The sequence below is a fragment of the Elgaria multicarinata genome, chromosome 5 (genome assembly GCF_023053635.1).
Source record: "Elgaria multicarinata webbii isolate HBS135686 ecotype San Diego chromosome 5, rElgMul1.1.pri, whole genome shotgun sequence".
Lineage (NCBI taxonomy): Eukaryota > Metazoa > Chordata > Lepidosauria > Squamata > Anguidae > Elgaria > Elgaria multicarinata.
The window spans coordinates 122,667,813-122,683,162 of NC_086175.1; the positions used below are offsets into that span (position 1 = coordinate 122,667,813).

At 44.7% G+C, this 15,350-nt stretch overlaps 1 protein-coding gene across 1 annotated transcript in view; it reads right to left on the reverse strand.

Moving 5' to 3' along the window:
• Positions 1-355: 355 nt before the first annotated feature.
• Positions 356-15,350, reverse strand: part of MTNR1B (melatonin receptor 1B) — a 49,683-nt gene continuing 34,688 nt past the window's right edge. The window contains exon 2 of the mRNA XM_063127156.1: positions 356-1,374. Within this exon, the coding sequence (XP_062983226.1) occupies positions 506-1,374 (869 nt within the window). The 3' untranslated portion in view covers positions 356-505. The remainder of the gene's footprint in view (positions 1,375-15,350) is intronic.

Here is a 15,350-nt window from a genome sequence, read left to right on the forward strand (position 1 = left end):
CTTTTACATACATTGAAGTCTAAGACTGACTTTCCATTGGTTTATTTGCTGCCTCCTTCGAAGTCCTGAAGCCGATTTCATATCGGTACTGGGTTAAATGAGAATGGTGTAAACAGAACGTGCTTTGTCAAGAAGACAGGATTCCAGGTGTCACGGCATGTTGTTCAGCTGGAAAGTGAAGAACAGGGTAAGCAAGAATGAGGTGTTCAACCTTAACTACATTAACACAGGAGCATGAGAAGTGCTATGCTGGATCAGACCAAAGGCCTATCTAGTGTTTTGTTCCCACAGTGGCCAGCCAGATGCCTTATGGGAAGGCCCAAGCAGGATCTGAATGTAACAGCACTTTCCCATTCATGTTCTCCAGTGACTGGTATTGAGAGGCAATAACTGCCATTGATACTGGAGATAATACATAGCCATTATGACTGGTAGCCATCGATAGCCTTATCCCCATTACTTTTGTTTTCACCAAATGGCACTTTCTGCACTCACTTTTGTGTATTTACAAGGTATCAGTTTTGATTTGGTCATTATTATTTAAAGCAGGAGAAGGCTTGCTCTTCTGAGCTTCGGTCCCCCCTTTGGAAGTGTCCTGAAAAAACAGCCTTGGCATCCACAGTGACATGAGGATTCGTTTATATTCCTTTCGGAAGTTTTGGTTCAGAAGTCCATAGATTATTGCGTTAAGGCAACTGTTGAAGTAGGCCATGAAGTAGCTCATCACAAACAACCACTCGGGAACTTTGGGGGCTATCTCCAAGGGATTAATGGCTACCGCCAATCCAATGAAGTTCAGCGGTGCCCAGCAAAAGGCAAAGATCACAAAGACGACAAACATGGTGAGGAAGTTCCTGAAGTCGCTGGGCTTCAGCCTCGGCTTGATTTCCGATTTGACTCTCCTCCTCACTTGGATCACCAGGATCCAGATCCGCAGGTAGCAGAAGCTCACAATGGTGATCGGCACGATGAAATGAATGACGACGACGGCGATTGTATAATAGGAACTCGCCGTCTGGGTGAATGTGCAAGAATAGACGCGCTGGTCATACTTGAGAGAGCCCACAAAGAAATTGGGCACGGTGGCGACCACTGTCAGTACCCAGATCAGGCAGACGTACAGCATGGTGTTCCACCAGCTGTACACTTTGTCGTATGCAAAACTGTGGCATATATAGCAGTATCGGTTTATTGCAATGGCAGTGATGTTGAAGATGGAGCCTATGACGCTCAGCCCCATCACAAAGCCACTTATTTTGCAGTGCGTATCCCCCAAGGACCAGCCATTCTGGAAAATGGCTATGAGCACTAACGGATAAGGGTACAAGGCCACCACTATGTCCGCCAATGCCAGGCTCACCACAAACGCATTACCTGCGGAAGAAAGGAAAGGAGAGAGAGAAAGAGAAAACAATCATTCACTGGGCATCCAGTTTAAAAGAAACAAATGCTTTCAAAGACAAGTAATAAGGAGAAACCAAATACCAGAACTGCATGCAAGCTATGATTAAAAACCAACCAACCAAAACTTCACTGCATCTTTGCGGGAACTAATTCCACAGGATGAGCCATGTGGAGACATGCTTTCTTGTCTGTCCCGAATGTCCTGCCCATTTCAATGGAATACTTCAGCATTCTGTTCACACAGTGGCCAACCAGTGGCCAAACCCACAAGCAGGACATGAGTGCCACTGCACCTTCCTGCCCATGTTCCCCAGTAACATAGCTTCCTGCCTCTGAAACTGAAGGTAGCATAGAGCCATCAGGACTAGCAGCTATTGATAGCCTTCTCCTCCCAGAATTTGTCTAACCCCTTTTATAGCTATCCAAATTAGTAGCCATCACTGCATCTCGTGGTAGTGAATTTCATAGTTTAACTCGGGAGGGAAGGAGCCGGCAAAATGGGAAGAGCATTAGGGGAATGGTGGGGCCCACTCAGCTCCACACCCAATGTTTGTGTGATGATTATGATGCCAAAGGGAAGTACTTCTTCACACAGTGCATAGTTAAATTATGGACCTCAATACCACAAGATGTAGTGATGGCCACCAATCTGGATGGCTGTAAAAGCGGGTTGGATCAATTCCTGGAAGCGAAGGCTATCAGTGGCTACTAGCACTGATGGTTGTGTGCTACCTCCAGTATTCGAGGCAGTAAGCCTGTGCGCACCAGTCCTGGAGAACATGGGTGGGAGGGTGCTGTTGCACCATGTCCTGCTTTGTTGGTCTCTGGTCGACGGTTGGTTGGCCACTGTGTGAACAGAGTGCTGGACTAGATGGACCCTTGGTCTGATCCAGCATGGCACTTCTTACATTGACATACTTAGTGCCAGTGTGCCCACCTCCCTCTGGAGCTGTACACAAATACTGAATACCTCCCCTCCCCCAGATTGCAAACTCCTGTGGGGGTTAAGTATCAGACTGCTGTAAATTAAAAGAGCAGTGATAACTCATAATGGAATTGCAATTATGTATAATTTGTTTCTTCAAAAAGCTTAGAATGAACTGGCCTACAGGTATTTATTTCCCTTGAATGATAGCCTGCTTGCTTTCAACCACTTCTGTTCTTCCTCTTTAGCAATTTAGGAAGAAAACATCTCCACCATCTCCTACATACATTCCAACAACAACACGCAAACCTGAAAGCTATGAGAAGACACGGAAACGTAACAATAATTTTTAAATGCTTAGAAGTCCTGCTTCCTGTTTTCCTGGCAAAGCAATTGAGACGCTTTGTCTATTTTGAAATTGGCTTCTTTTCATCAATTTGCTCTATATGCATGAATCAGTTAAAAAACGCACACACCAGGATATTAAAATTGATATTTGAAATGGGAGAGAGTTTCTTGCTGCAGCATCTCCACCTCTTAGACTTTTTCTGAGATGAATACCAAATAAAATCTGTAGTAGCTTTCCAAAAACTATTTATAAATAGGAAAACTCCTAATATTAGATTACTGCCATTTGGGAAGTAGTAAAACCAGAACAAAACCTTCCCAACATCGCATCCCGCTGTAGTAGGACCAAGAAACAGGAGGAGATTATGCAGATGAAGGGGTGGAGCTATGCAGATAAGGGTAGGCTTTGGGGAACTATCAGGAGCTTCGCTCCGCCCAATGAAGTTTCTACAGTATAAGTGAATGGTTGCAATTAATGTCTATAGGCAACAGTGAAGCACCACATTTAGAAGAAACTGTAATGAGAGCAACATGGATTCCACAGACAGTGCCGACTCCAAGTGTTTGAGGGCCCATGGCTAAGACAACCTCCATGGGCCTCCTCCCTTAGTGTGTCTACCTTCTGTCATGCTTCCAAGCCTAAAATCCTGAGATGAGAGACAATAAAGAGGTCTGCCTGGTAGTCCACAAAGCTTCATTCAGCAAATAAACATCTCTTCACACCTGAAGGAAGTGAGACTGCTAGGAGCTTTCCTCTAAGCTTAATTAGGCTAAGTTAGGCAGTTGCCCTTTCAACTAAAAGGCAGAGTTTCCCATGCAGTCGAAGAGCTACTTTAGCTCAGGGAGGATCTTTCTTGAGAAGTCTTTGGTGGACCGCCTCTCACCTGCTCACAACTCCGCTCACTTGGACTCTGGAATCTGTCAACTCCAAAGTCCCCCCCCCCGACAGAAGATGACTTCCCAGGGACCAGGGGGATGGGCTCTGAGTTATTCTCCCCGATAAACTCCTGGGAAGATTCCCCCTTGACTCCTGAAGAGTCTTGGAGTATCTCCTCCCCCACTTCCTGTCTTGGGTGGTAAATTTCTAGTCCTCCTCCGACTTCAGATTCTGAGCCTAATTGACCTCCTGAAATCCCTTCCCCTACACTAGGGAGAACAAGTTTGATCCTGATACCTTCTCAATACCATTGTCACCAGCTGCACTTGCTCCTCATCCTCTTTCTCATCCTTGCTACCACTTTTGCATCATTGCTATTGCTGCTTAACAGGCAGAGAGCTGGTGAACAAGTGGGCAGTGGGACCTACTGCCTCTCCGTCTCACTACCATTGTTGGGAGGAGACAGAGTGAGAGGCAAGTGAACAAGCAGGTTGCAATGATGAAGAGGAGAAGCAACTCCAGGGAGTGCATGCCAGTGGGCCCCTGCTGGGGTGTGGGTTCTTGGCAAATGCCCAAACATGCCTACCTTTGACATCAGCTCTGTCTGCTGACACCCCTCTCCCATGCATACTGGCATATTGCTAAGCCCTTCCAGTCACATCTTGGCATCATGAACAACATTTATGGCTCAATGCACTGGAAGTCTTCAGGCAGGTGCAATGCAGCCTAGTGAGGCCTGGAGATATCCTTGGACCACACTAGGTCTCACCACTCTTGCACGAAGGAAGCTTCACTGGAACTGGGCAATTCTGTCATGTCTATGCTTGGCGGGAGGGTGCTGTTGCACTTATGTCTTCTTTGTAGATTCTATGTCAACAGCTGGTTGGCCATTGTGTGAACAGAACACTGGACTAGATGGAGCCTTGGCCTGATCCAGCATGGCTCTTATATTCTTATCAGGTATGGTTACAGCATTGAGGTATTCCCAATGCAGTGAAAGGAATACCTGTATTCAAAGGAGGTGTTCCTTGAACAGCGACTGAGTCTGGCTCATAAGAACAGAAGAGCAGCCATGTTCAACTTGACCAACGCCTATCTAGTCCAGCATTCTATTCCTATAATGGCCAACTAGGTGCCTTTGGTAAACCCACAGACATGACCTGAATGCAATAGCACCCTCCCACTGTTATTCCCCAGCATACTGCCTCTGATACTGGGGGTAATATATCACCATCATGACGAGTTGTATTGCTAGCCTTATCCTTCATGAATTTGTCTAATTCTCTGAGTGTACGCAGTTCTTAATTCTCTGCATTTGAAAAGAAAACCTCTACAGATGTAAGAGTGAAGCGTGCTTCTGATTTTTTTTTTTAAAAAAAAAACGGGGTGTGAAAAGTGTGTCTTCTTGGCTGTGTTTTAAAGCAGGATGTCCCCTTGACATCCTCCTGGATGCTGGCAGTGGGGAGTGCGGAAGGGTCATATGTTCCTTTTCATGTTCAGGTTGATGCCTTAAGTAAATGGAGCCTTAATTAAGATGGTTTTTGGTAGTCAAGTAATGGTGGTGGGGGGGAAAGGATTCTTATTGCCAACTGATGTGGAACAAGGAAGAACAACAACTTCTAACCAGCCAAATACATTTAATGACACACATTTGCATTATCAGAGAAGTACTAGCACAATGGTCAGCACACCAAAATGGGGAGATGCTAATATTCAGAGGCTGCATCCTCCACTTACTATCGTGTCCTTCCGACAATGAGGAGAACACAACCAACGCAAGGCTGAAGCACATTATTTAGTCCTATTATTACTTTCAATATATTGGCTCCTTAGTGTGGCTTATTAAATATGAAATATATTTCCATGAATACACACATGTACAACAACTTGACTTTTGGTAACTGTGTGCCGAAAAGGACAACTAAAATGATCAGGCGGCTGGAGCATCACCCCTATGAGGGAAGTTTACAACAGCTGGGATTGTTTAGCTTGAAGAAAAGGAGGGTAAGGGGAGACCTGATAGAGGTGTACAAAATCATGCATGGTGTGGAGAATGTGGATAGGGGGGCATGTCTACACCAGCCCTATATCCCGGGATCATCCCAGGATTGTTCCTGTGCATCCAAATGTCACACAGGGGATCCCGGGAGCAGGCAGGGACGATCCCTCCATGTTCCTGGGATACACCCTTAGGTGTAGAAAGGGCCAGGGAGACATTTTTCTCCCTCTCTCAAAATACTAGAACCCAATGGGCTCATCCCATGAAGCTGATTGGTGAGAGATTCAGGACAGATCAAAGGAAGGACTTCTTCACTCAGTGCATAGTTTTAAACTATGGAATTCGCTACCACAAGATGTATTGAGGGCCCCCAATTTGGATAGTGTGAAAAGGGGGTTGGATAAATTCCTGGAAGAGAAGGCAACCAATGGCTACCAGTCCTGAAGGCTATGTGCTATCTCTAGTAGCAGAGGCAGTATGCCTATGTACACCAATTACTGGGGAACATGGGTGGGAGGGTGCTATTGCACTTGTGTCCTGCTTGTGGGTTCCTGGTCGACAGCTGGATGGCCACTGTGAACAGAGTGCTGGACTAGATGGACCCTTGATCTGATCCAGCATGGCTCTTCTTATTTTCTTAATTTTGCTAGGAGGGTTAACAATAAATTATTGCTGCTGTTAACAACAACAGATCCCTCTTAAACAATTGTAATTTGGGGAGAATGAGGGGTCTTCCAAACACATAGGTCACCTTGCTGCCTTCCGCCTCCATAGCTAAACTATAGTGGTTACTCAAAAGAAAGGCACTTTTCACAAAAGTCTAAAAAGTGAATGCTAAATTGGAAATTAACGTAGGGCTGCTGTCTTAAGAACGTTGATTGGAAAGGTGATCTCATCAAAATCAATAGGACTTACTTCAGAAATAAAGATGTTATGAGCATACTGGCCAAGAGACTGAATTCCAAACCAGATCCTTTAATACCCTGAATCTTGTCTGTAATGTTGTGTAAATGGCCCCTTTATGGCCGCCATTTGCACAGCATTACTTTCATGAAAATCCCCGAGCCACCGTTTCTACATAAAATGATGGCTCACTATGAGGCTGGGTGGCTGCCAGACCTGTTCATCACCTGCACAGCCACTCAGCAAGCAGGTCCTGGTGCATGCAGAGCCTTGGTGAGTAGGTCTGTGGGGGTGGGCGGGCGGGGGAGGGGCAGGGCAGTGAGCAGCAGTGGTGGCTTGATGACCACCCAGAGAAACCACATTGCATTGAGACCATCCATCCCTAGAAATGTATCTGGCCACCCTCCTCTACTGGTCCACTTGGAAGAAGGTACTTTTTTTTTAACACTACCTTGCTAAGATGCTAGTCCCCTGAGTTCCCAAGCTGATCACAGACAAATGATCCCCAACTCCACGAGCAGTATGAAAACGGCTGAATGGTTTGTTTGTTCATTTTTAAATGACAGGCTAGTCACTTTTGTGGGCTTATTTAAGGCTGTACAGATGTGCTGAATCTACCCAAAGAATATGGGTTTTCATGGTACAGAACTTAGATTTTGTTGGCTACAAACTCTCCCCTTGCCTGGTCTATAACATTTTATTTCCTGATTGGTAGGGAACAGGTCTCCAGATTAATCAATTGCTTCCATATTATTTCACATGTTTGCAGATTTCTCCATACTCATCACAGATGGGGAAATAATCCTTGGTCCTCTATCTGGTTTTTTTTAAAAGTGTCGTATACACATGAAACTGCTCAGTTCCTGTCTCTCATGGTGATCTCATTCAGCATTAATCAAGGTGATTTTAATGACTCTCTGTTGCCATCTTGTGTCTGTTAAAATGGACAAAAATGCATTGCACTGAACCCAAAGGAGGAGGAGGAGGAGGTGGAGGATAATGATGACGATGATGATGGATGGATTAAAAGAGTTTGTTTTAGCTGGAAAAACAAACAACTATTATAACATTGAAACATTCCAATACTCCCCTCCCCTCTCACCAAAGCTTGAGGACATCTCCAGGAAACCCATCTCTATTTATCGTGTTCATGAGAACATAAGCAAACAGTGTTAGGTATTCTGAAGAGGTTATCCAAAAGACTATCCCTTGCTTTGCTTCTGTTTCTTCAGTTTTGTGACCAGGAGTACATAACTGGTCCTTTGCCACCCCTGTCCCCATCACAGAAGGCCTGTAGGGATGCCCCTTTTAGGGTGGCCACTTAAGCATCATTTTTAAAAAGAGAGAGGAAAAGCATCCCCCGAAGAAGAGGACAAAAGAGGATGAAGATTTGCATAAAAGTTGAAGACGCTAATTTATACCTATAGAAGCACATTCAGAAAGCACTTATATAATTTGAATAGAAATATAACATGTCTCACCTTACTGGGGACGACTGCAACCAGGTGACCTTCGTACCTGCTTGGTTTGCTACCCAGGTGTTAAGCACTGATGATGCTTAACACCTGACAGAACCTCACAATACCTGACAGAACACTTTTCCTGACATGAACCTACCCGTACACTACATTCAAGAGCTAAGATCCTTCTCCGGGTGCCTACTCCAAGGGAAGCTCGGAGGATGGAAACAAGGGAGAGGGGCTTTTCTGTGGTGGCCCCCCAATTATGGAATGATCTCCCCAATGAGGCCCGCCTGGGGCCAACATTGATATCTTTTCAGCGCCAGGTTAAAACTTTTTTCTTTCCCCCGGTATTTAGCAATATGTGATAAGCTTTACTAATCCTAGATTTGTTTCTAAAGCTGTTTATAGTTGTTTTAAATATATATTTCTGTGTATGTTGTATTTTTTGTAGTTTTAAATGTTGTATATTGTTTTTGTTATTTCTCAGTTGGACTACTGCAACCTTCTTCTCACTGGCCTTCCTTCTTCTCACATCAGTCCGTTGGTTTCTGTTCACCACTCTGCTGCTAAGATCATCTTCTTGGCTCGCCGCTCTGACCATGTTACTCCACTGCTGAAATCTCTTCATTGGCTTCCAATTCACTTCAGAATCCAATATAAACTTCTCCTGTTGACCTACAAAGCTTTTCACTGTCTAGCTCCTTCCTGTCTCTCCTCTCTCATCTCACACTATTACCCCGCTCGTGCTCTTCGCTCCTCTGATGCCATGTTTCTCGCCTGCCCAAGGGTCTCTACTTCCCTTGCTCGGCTTCGTCCATTTTCTTCTGCTGCCCCTTATGCCTGGAACGCTCTTCCAGAACATTTGAGAACTACAAGTTCAACCGCAGCTTTTAAAGCTCAGCTAAAAACTTTTCTTTTTCCTAAAGCTTTTAAAACTTGATTTTGTTCTGACTTTATACTGTTAGTTTTACCCTACCCAGTGCCTGTTTACCCTACCCTGTGCCTGTTTGCATTCTCTTCTCCTCCTTATTGTTTTATTATGATTTTTAGAATGTAAGCCTATGCGGCAGGGTCTTGCTATTTACTGTTTTACTCTGTACAGCACCATGTACATTGATGTTGCTATATAAATAATAATAATAATAATAATAATAATAATAATAATAATAATAATAATAATAATTTTAATCTTATGTAAACCACCCAGAGAGCTTCAGCTAAGGGGCAGTATAGAAATGTACTACTACTACTACTACTACTACTACTACTACTACTACTAATTTCAAGCTCCTTGCTGCTTGCCCTTCTTAAGGTTCTTTCTCTTTAGACTGAACAGCCCTTGAACTAGAGACTTGTCCTTTGTTAAGTAGGGGATCTGTCCGCCCTACTTCCAGAGTTCTTCTTCACTTTGCTTCGTGGAATGCAAGGAGCTGTCCTTGGGGGATGGGAATCATAGAATCATAGAACAGTAGAGTTGGAAGGGGCCTATAAGGCCATCGAGTCCAACCCCCTGCTCAATGCAGGAATCCACCCTAAAGCATCCCTGACAGATGGCTGTCCAGCTGCCTCTTGAAGGCCTCTAGTGTGGGAGAGCAAATTTGCCTTAGCGCTAATGCGCATTTGCACCATTCTTATTTGCGCAAGTGCACCAATCCATAGTAGGAACTGTATAACAGTGTTAATGTGCTTTAATGCAGATTAGTGCACTTGCACTAATGTGCTCATGCACTTGCAAATTGCACTTGCGCAAATGTGCATCAGCACTAATGCTAATTAGCGCAAATACCTCCCACATACACAGCGAAAATGCTGGTCTGCTGCAGAATCCGGACATTGGATTCATAGAAGTCTTAACATGACTTGAACCTGTTGCATGTTTCTCCAACATCCCTAGATTCAGGGGCAGCCTAAGACATTTTGCTGCCTGAGGTGCAAGCCCACGTGGCTCCCTCCAGTGCATACACAGAAGCCAAACTGGCCATTGAATCAACACTGCTAGTGCATCTTTCACTACAGCTCAGGACAGAAAGCTTCCTTAGGGGTGTAGGGCTTATTGCCCAGCACATAGCTCTCTCTTCCAACCCCTTGCTGCTGCCTCCCAGCATCTCCTGCCTGAGGCAGCTGCCTCATTCTGTCTAACAGTAGGGCCGGCCTTGCAGGGATGTCACAAGGGTCCCTTTTCTCCGTCTGTGAACTGTTGTGTGACATGCCACCAAATCACACAGTAGCCAGAAATTCACTAGGCTACCTGAACCAAGCTCACCCACATTCCAATTTGCAACAGAAAGACAACATTATGGCATCTTAGGGCTCATCTACACCAAGCAGGATATTCCACTATGAAAGCAGTATGAAAGTGGTATGTAAAAGGCAGGAGCCACACTACTGCTTTATAGAGGTATTGAAGTGCACTGTCTGTTGGGGCCCATGACACATACCATATACCACCTTCACACCGCTCTCATAGTGCTATATGCTGCTTGGTGTAGATGTGTCATGGGCCCCAACCATTGTCAGTGCACTTCAGTACCACTATAAAGCAGTAGTGAAGATCCTGCTGTGCACCTCAATACCGCTACAAAGCAGTAGTGCAGCTCCTGCCTTTTATATACCGCTTTTATATACCTCTTTCATAGTGGAATATCCTGCTTGGTGTAGATGAGCCCTTAGACAGCTGTTTTAAGGGTTACTCAGATGCACGTGATGTGCACTGATTGCTCAGAAAATGTTTTATGAATGCTAGGCATGATTAACCATAAGTAATATGCTGAGTAACATATACTTACACGGATCCAAGCTTTCCACTCCTAGATGTCTAAGCATTAAGACAGTCACATGTTGCATTATGGGGAGTCATCCAGCTAGAGTCAATTGGGAATTTTCCATGATATGTAATGACAAGTCCATATTGAATTCCACTATTATCCACAGGGTGACCCAAGCCCCAGGGACACAGAGGACATGGCAGCAATGCCCATGAGAGAAATGATTTAACAACTGTAATAATAAACCCCCCTTGCCTCCTTTATAGGCTCCAATCTGGATGAAACACCAACATAATAACAGTGCCAAAGAGCAAGTGGGCCAGCAGGTATGCCAAGTAAGAACACTTCATCAGCATCTCATAAATGGCCACTAAATCACAGCCTAGCAGGTAAGCTATAAAATAGATTGAAGACTATGAAATCCTCAGTTAACACCCCACCCCTCCCCAGCGGATCGACAGCAGAGAGTATATACAGTGGTGGTATTTGAAGTCAAAACATGCCAAGAGAATTCATTGCCCTGTAGGGAACTCATTGGCTTTCTCCTCTTTTTAATAATGTGCTCCTTTTAATAATGTATTGGTTTTAAGTGTTTTAATTAGTTATATGAATTTTATGGTGTTTGAATTTGTGTTGTATCCTGCCTTGATCCAGAGGTAGAGGTGGGTAACAAATAAAATTATTATTATTATTATTATTATTATTATTATTATTATTATTATTATTATTATTATTCAGTTAGGGATGTGTGAGAAATTTGTTCCACTGAGTTTTTTTTAATGGATTTAGCCAAGGTACATCTCACAGACCCAAATGGGACCCAAATGCAATTATTGGTCAGAAATCCATTCCGCAAAACCAAACCATGTGTTTGGTGAGATGCGCCCGTTTGAACGAATGCGCAAAGAAAAAATGTGTACATTTTCAAAATACACACAAACACACTCTTGTCAATAAGGGCATGAGTCCAACAAATGCATATATTTAAAAATGTGCACAATAGACACACGTGAATGTCAAAGTTATGGAAAATGCATACAGATTTTGTATTTTTTAAAATAATAATAATAATAATAATAATAATAATAATAATAATAATAATGGTAAGGTTACATGAATATGGGATGGAATGGGCTAGACCACCTAAAACTAGGGATGGGCAGATTTTATAAAATCTGTTCCATTTACATTTCATGGGTTGTTAGGTGTCTTTCTTTCTATTGTCTCCTCACTGGTGGAATCGGATTTGGCCCCACTTTCCTGAATTTGCACATATTTGCATTTGCGCAAATTCACATTTGCACAAATCCCCCATCTGCAAATCCTCCATTTGCATTTGTTATGTTTTAGCCTGGGGGGGGGGAGAAAACATTTTCAGCTTCTTTTTTTAATAAAAAATTCACGTATTTTCTATGACCAATTTTGTGTAAAATTCTGGAAAGTTTTTTTTAAAGAACTGAGCCCACAAGTTCGCAGAATCCATGCAACTTGGGGAAAGTCAGTTCACTGCTGAATTTATGGACTGGATTCATAGAAATCTGAACTCATTTGATTCCGTTGTGGATTTCTCTATCATCCTAACCCAAAACCAGCAATCTTGGTGAGACCAAGGTTAACAGACCTCTCCCTCCCTAATCCTTATTTAATTTTGCAATTTATGTTTACCATAAATCGTGGCTTACCATAGCTTCCACACTGAAAGCGATGCTGGGTTGGTGTTGGAGGAGCATTGGTGAATCCAAGTCTCCCCAAATTTCAGTAAGGATCATAGCCATGTCGAGTTTCAGTATAGCCTCTTTCAGTCTCTACACCAGGTCAGACAATTAACCATGCAGGCCAGTATTGTCTATTCTGAGTAGCAGGATTTCCGGCAGAAGGTCTTTCCCCATCACTGGTATGGGATCCATCCAACTGGAGATATTAGGGATTGACCGTGGGACTGCCTGCATTCGACACACAGCCTCTACCACTGAGCTCGAATTCCTTTTATACACATGCAAAGCCATCTTACAAGAACGTATTCTTCCCTTCATAATGTTATAATCTGTCTTCATTTGGTGTGGATTTTTCTATTCAAAGCTGCATACAGAGGTACCCATAAGAGGCCTTGCAATGCCAAGGCAGCTGGGAGTAATCCTGACTCCCCACGGCCTTGGCAATGCATTTGACATACAAATTGGCCAGTAAATTGCATACTGGTTCAGAGTGCCTTGCCCTTTCAGCCGATGCCTTGTATGGGCTGTCCATCTTTTTAAAATTGACCCTCTTCAGACAACATGCTAAACCACGGTGGTCAAGCATTTTGATCAAAACATTATGGCATGTGAACCATGACTTAGCATGTCGTGTGAGCCACTCCTAACCATGGTGGCTACATAATCACAGTTTAAACACACTCACTAACCATTTGTTGCAAAAGGGTTAGTGGCCTAACTGTGGCTTAATGTGTTGTCTGAACAGGCCTATTGTTTTAACATGCAGCTTGGAGGAGGGAGGAACATAACCACATAGGAAGAGCTGTGCTAGATCAGACCAAGGGTCCATCTAATCCTGCATTCTGTCCACATAGTGGCCAACCAGCTGTTGACCAGGAACCCACAAGCAGTATCTGGGTGCAACAGCACTCTCTCACCCATGTTCCCCAGCAACTGGTGCACATTGGCTTACTGGAGGTAGCACATAGCTATTAGGACTAGTGACCATTGATGCCTTCTCCTCCAGGAATTAACCTCCTTTTAAAGCCAACCAAATGAAGAAGAATCTGCAGGACCATGGAGAGCTCTAAGACACGGATTTGAGGAGGCATGGCTTCCTGGAAAGGGACATGCTCTAGCTTTGAACCTTGCATTCCTCTGGCACTCAGTTGGGTCTTCTGGTGCCGTGGTGGCGTTGTGTGTGTGTGTGTCTGCCTTGCCAGGCATCTACCAAAGCCCTCAGCCCCAGCAAGAGCTCCACTGCTGACCGCCACAGTCCTGTCCTCCTCCTCCTCTAATTCCTCACCATTTCTTCGTGTTCACCTGGCCTCCCAAACATGCAAGCGATGACAAGGACAAGAAGGAGAAGAAGTAGCCTCCACTTGCCTTGTCCTCTCTTTCTAGATGGGGGCATGGATTGGGCCTAGATAGGCCCAGCGAGTGAATGGGCACTGGTGACCATGGCAAAGAGGGGGACAGTCAACTCAGGGAAGGGGTGTGTGTCTGTTCAGGGCATCTTGGCCAAAGCTCCCCCCAAAAATCTGGAGCAGATGTTGCATGGTGCCTCAGGAAAGTGGAATATGCCCAGCTGGGTCCTTAGAGTGGTATGGCTTGGGTCTCATAATGCCAGTTCCCCCTGGGCTGGCCTGTGGTGCACCAGGCCTCTGTGACAGGGCCTGCCCAAGACATTTTGCTGCCTGAGGCAAAGGACAAGATGGTGTTCCCATTCCATACACAGAAGCCAGCTGGACTGGCAATTGAATCTTACTTAAACCCTGGCAATGGGATAGTGCCCTCCCTCAGGCTCATTTAGTGGGCCCAGATCTGTCCAGCAACAGAGGGGAACAGCTGGAAGGTTGCTATTGCTGCTGCCTGAGGTGATTGCTTCACCCTGCCCAGTGATAGGGCTGGCCCTGCTCTGTGGAGTCTCTCTTTTGCTTTTTCCAGGCCCAGGATTTGAGCCTGCATGAAGAGCTGGCTGGCTCCTCTATTCCCCCTTCACAGCTGGTTTCTGACCTGTTGGACGGGGCCATGGCATCCAGACTGGAGTCACCAAGACAGCCCATCCTTCGATGCCTAGCCCTTTCTGTTCTGAATAAATACGAAAGGCTTATGTTTCACCCAGCATGTGCTGGAGGAGTCAAGTGTCCTTACAAGCCATTGCCAGTTTTTACCATCTGCTGCTTTTTGGAAAGAGGGCTTTAAAATCCATCGTCTGCTACCATGCCTCATCATTGTAACAATGCAAAGTAGGTTTGTAAGTAGCAGGCAAAGAGATGAGTAAATGGGAAACTGAATCAGACAGTCTCCTTTCTAAAGCTGCGGCAGCCCTCTTTGCCTTGAGAAGGAATCTAGCACATTAGCAAGACAATAAGGTCATGGAGTGTAGAAACAAAGTCCTAAGAGGAGAGACGGAAAGAACTGGGCATGTTTAGCCTGGAGAAGAGAAGAACGAGGGGAGACATGAGAGCACTCTTCAAATACTGAAAGGTTGTCACACAGGTGCAATGCAGCCTAGTGAGGCCTGGAGATATCCTTGGACCACACTAGGTCTCACCACTCTTGCACGAAGGAAGCTTCACTGGAACTGGGCAATTCTGTCATGTCTATGCTTGGCGGGAGGGTGCTGTTGCACTTATGTCTTCTTTGTAGATTCTATGTCAACAGCTGGTTGGCCATTGTGTGAACAGAACACTGGACTAGATGGAGCCTTGGCCTGATCCAGCATGGCTCTTCTTATATTCTTATCAGGTATGGTTACAGCATTGAGGTACTCCCAATGCAGTGAAAGGAATACCTGTATTCAAAGGAGGTGTTCCTTGAACAGCGACTGAGTCTGGCTCATAAGAACAGAAGAGCAGCCATGTTCAACTTGACCAACGCCTATCAAGTCCAGCATTCTATTCCTATAATGGCCAACTAGGTGCCTTTGGTAAACCCACAGACATGACCTGAATGCAATAGCACCCTCC